The 3213-nt window shown below is 56.0% G+C and overlaps 1 protein-coding gene across 1 annotated transcript; it reads right to left on the minus strand.

Annotated features, from left to right (window-relative positions):
- Positions 1-366: 366 nt before the first annotated feature.
- On the minus strand, positions 367-2202 carry LOC103637322 (probable E3 ubiquitin-protein ligase RHC2A). The gene has a single exon (XM_020542788.3). The coding sequence runs from the start codon at positions 1899-1901 to the stop codon at positions 738-740; it is 1164 nt and encodes a 387-aa protein (XP_020398377.1). The 5' UTR covers positions 1902-2202; the 3' UTR covers positions 367-737.
- Between the last annotated feature and the right edge of the window lie 1011 nt (positions 2203-3213).

Genomic DNA, 3213 nt, shown 5'->3' on the forward strand with positions numbered 1-3213 from the left:
TAGGATCAAAAAAACAAGCAAGCAAGTCCTTGGACTGCTGCAGCTGTAATATGTAGATACAGAAACATTGTAGAAGCCAGTAGCGATGGGCTGGACTCCATGAATGAATGTAGAGGCGTTGACTTGTGGCCCAAAGAAAAATAGCTGCTGGTCATAGTGATAAACAACACCCAAGGTAGTCAGGAAGGAGCGAGCTGGTCAAACTATGAGGTATCCATCTGGTAGTGGTAGGTGCACAAACGAATGCAGCAGAGCAGATCAGATAATAACAGGCAGAAGAAAGAGTTGTGTTGGATCCAGCAAAAATAGCCAGCGATGCTGATGTGGTCTCCAACCATTGAGTTGTTTAGAAACAAATGCAAAGGATGGTTCCTGCCACAATGAACTGAACAGAAAGAAAGATAATAAAAGAACAGTTGATCCATCACCTCGCTCCTAATATTACCACCAACCAAGCCAAGAACAAGTGTTTGAGTTCGCAGTTGACCCCCCACCTGCAGCTGCAATGCAAACTCTCTAACAAAGAGAGGTCGAGATGCTGCTCTCTTTCCCTTCCTCACTACTACAATATGTACTAACACCAATTTGCCCTGTTCTACAACCTCAAATCTTCCTAAGTAGTAGGCAGGAGGCTAGCAGTAGTACGGTAAATACAACATGAATGAAACAAAGCAGCAATCTTTTTCGGCAGCGTTACTGTAACTGTACTACAAGCAGTTCCACACAGTATACGGCGGTCATCTCTGCACCATGGCGTCGGCACGCCCGTCCTCGAGCCTCCAGCTGGTGCTCCGGCTCCTGGACCCACGGCTGAAGGCGGCGCTGTGGTCAGACGCCACGTCGTCGTCGTTGAGCTCAGGCATGGCGCGCGCGGCCGCCGCCGACGGGGCGTGGCCGCGTCCAAAGCAGGCGAAGACGCTGCGGAGGAAGCGGCGGACGGTGCCCCTGTCCGTGGCCGCGGCCTGCCTGGCGCCCCACGAGATCCGCCTGGGCGCGTGGCCGCTGTTGAAGTTGAACCCGCTTTCCATCTCCGTGTACACCACGGGGAGCTCCCTCTCGTCGGGCCTCGGCCCGCCGGCGAACCTCCCGACCGCGAACCCGCCGCCGGGGAGCCTCCAGATGGTGAGGCCGACCCTGGCGTCCTCGTCCGCGGCGGCGGCGGCGGCAGCGCGCGGGGCGGCGTTGTCGGCGGGCATCTCGTGGCGGCAGACGGGGCAGGAGTTGCGGAGCGCGAGCCAGGGCAGGATGCAGTCGGCATGGTAGATGTGGGCGCAGGGCATCTCCCTGGCCTCGGCGCCCAGCTCGAAGGCCTCCTTGCAGACGGCGCAGTGCGCGTCGGCCGCGACGTGGGCGGCGCCGACGCGGAGCGCGGGCATGGAGTCCACGGCGGCCTTGGACGCCGGCGGCGCGTCGCGGGCGCGCGCCGCCAGACCGCCGCCGGCCTCCATCTGGGCCAGCTGCTCCAGCAGCCGCTCGAAGCCGGAGCCCATGAGGAAGTCCGACATGCTCTCCGGGAGCGGGCGGAGGCCCGACCCCGCCCCGTCGTCGTAGAACAGCTCGAAGCTGCTGCCGGTGGCGGCGGCGGGAGAGGAGGAGCCATCGGCGTCGGCGTCGGCGGGCGGGGAGCGGCGGAGAACGATGACGGGGTTGAAGGGCGAGGCGCGGGAGTCGGCGCCGCGGCGGGCGGCGCGGCGGGGCCGGCGGGCGCGGGGCGGCGGCGCGCCCATCTCCTCGAGGAAGCCCCCGCCGCAGGACGGGCAGGCGGGGGAGGAGGAGGACGGCGAAGTGGGTGAGGAGGAGGAGGAAGCGGCGGCGCGAACGAAGCGGTCGCACATGTAGCACCAGTAGGAGGAGGAGGCCGTTGGCGGCGGCGCCGGGGAGCGGGAGGACGGCATGGCCATGGGAGCGCTCAGATCTGGGCGGCGCGAGAAGAGAACCTTGCTTGCCGACGCTGCTGCGAGTACCTAGGCAAGGAGGAGGAGGGTTGGTGATGGGATGGGAGAGACTGATTCCCCTCTCTTTGGGGTGTGGGTTGAGTGGAGAAATGCGGGGATGGATGATTGATTGCCCCGGTGGTGGTGGTGGTGCTGGACGAAAGCAGACGTCTTTAACCGGCGGACCGACCGGGTGTGGTGTGGGGGACGAAAAAGGAAGCAAGCAAGCGCCTACTCACACGCACGCAAGTGGCGTGGTCGTGGAAGTTGCCTGCTCTGCCGTGTTGGGATTCATTGGACAGTCTGTCTGTTCACATCGTTTGGATAGTAGAATAGAAACGGAATCATCAATCTTTTTTTAAAAAAAAAAACAAAATTGGTTGTACTGCCGCTAAAACTGATGAAAGAACGAATGAATGAAAACGCGTTACTTACGTTCAAACCAGACGCCGCGTTGAGCTTGAGCCCGCTGAATTCCACGGCGGCGGATGCGAAGCAGCTTCCCTCCCTCTGGCGAGCCATGGCGACGGTGACATGCACGTACTACTTCCTCCCTCAAAAAAAAAGTCGTTTGACTTTTTTATACCAAGCTTGACCGTCTTATTTTATTCAAAATATTTGTGAAAAACATAGAAAAAACAGTTGATAGTTAAAGTAAATTTGTACGATAAGCTGATCAGAATAAAAATAAATAATAATTATAGATATTTTAATAAAACGAGTCTATCAAATTTAGTCTTAAAAAGTCAAAACGACACGGAGGTAGTACTGTTACTTTGCTGACAGGGATGCCACGCATGCTGACCAGCAACCAGTCTTCCTCTCTATCTTTTTTTTATAGATATATGTGTATAATAATACATGTTTTCATCCAGCTTCTTTTTTTTTGGCGGGACCCTGGCCGTGGCCGATAGCTGGCAACGGGATCGAGGGCCCAAAGCAAAACGAGCCCTGCACGTTACAAATAAACCTGGGCCGTACCCGGTGAGGGCCCAGTTCAGTCGTAGCGTGGTGGTCTGGCGTTGTTTATTTCTTGATTTAGTTAACTACTATTAATCTCTACTACTAATATAATATTATGTCTCTACTATATTAAATCATCAGGTTCAACGGTCATCTTTTTACAAATAATCTCTCATACCTATTTTAAATTAACGAGCCCACTAGGCCCGACACCCGCAGGTCATTTGGTGCGGTGCAGGAGTTGGAGGTCGAACACACGCCTTGATGGAAGAAGAGCGGGAGACACTAGATTAAGCTGTCTAACCAATAAAACATC

The sequence above is a fragment of the Zea mays genome, chromosome 8 (assembly GCF_902167145.1).
Source record: "Zea mays cultivar B73 chromosome 8, Zm-B73-REFERENCE-NAM-5.0, whole genome shotgun sequence".
Taxonomy (NCBI): Eukaryota; Viridiplantae; Streptophyta; class Magnoliopsida; order Poales; family Poaceae; genus Zea; species Zea mays.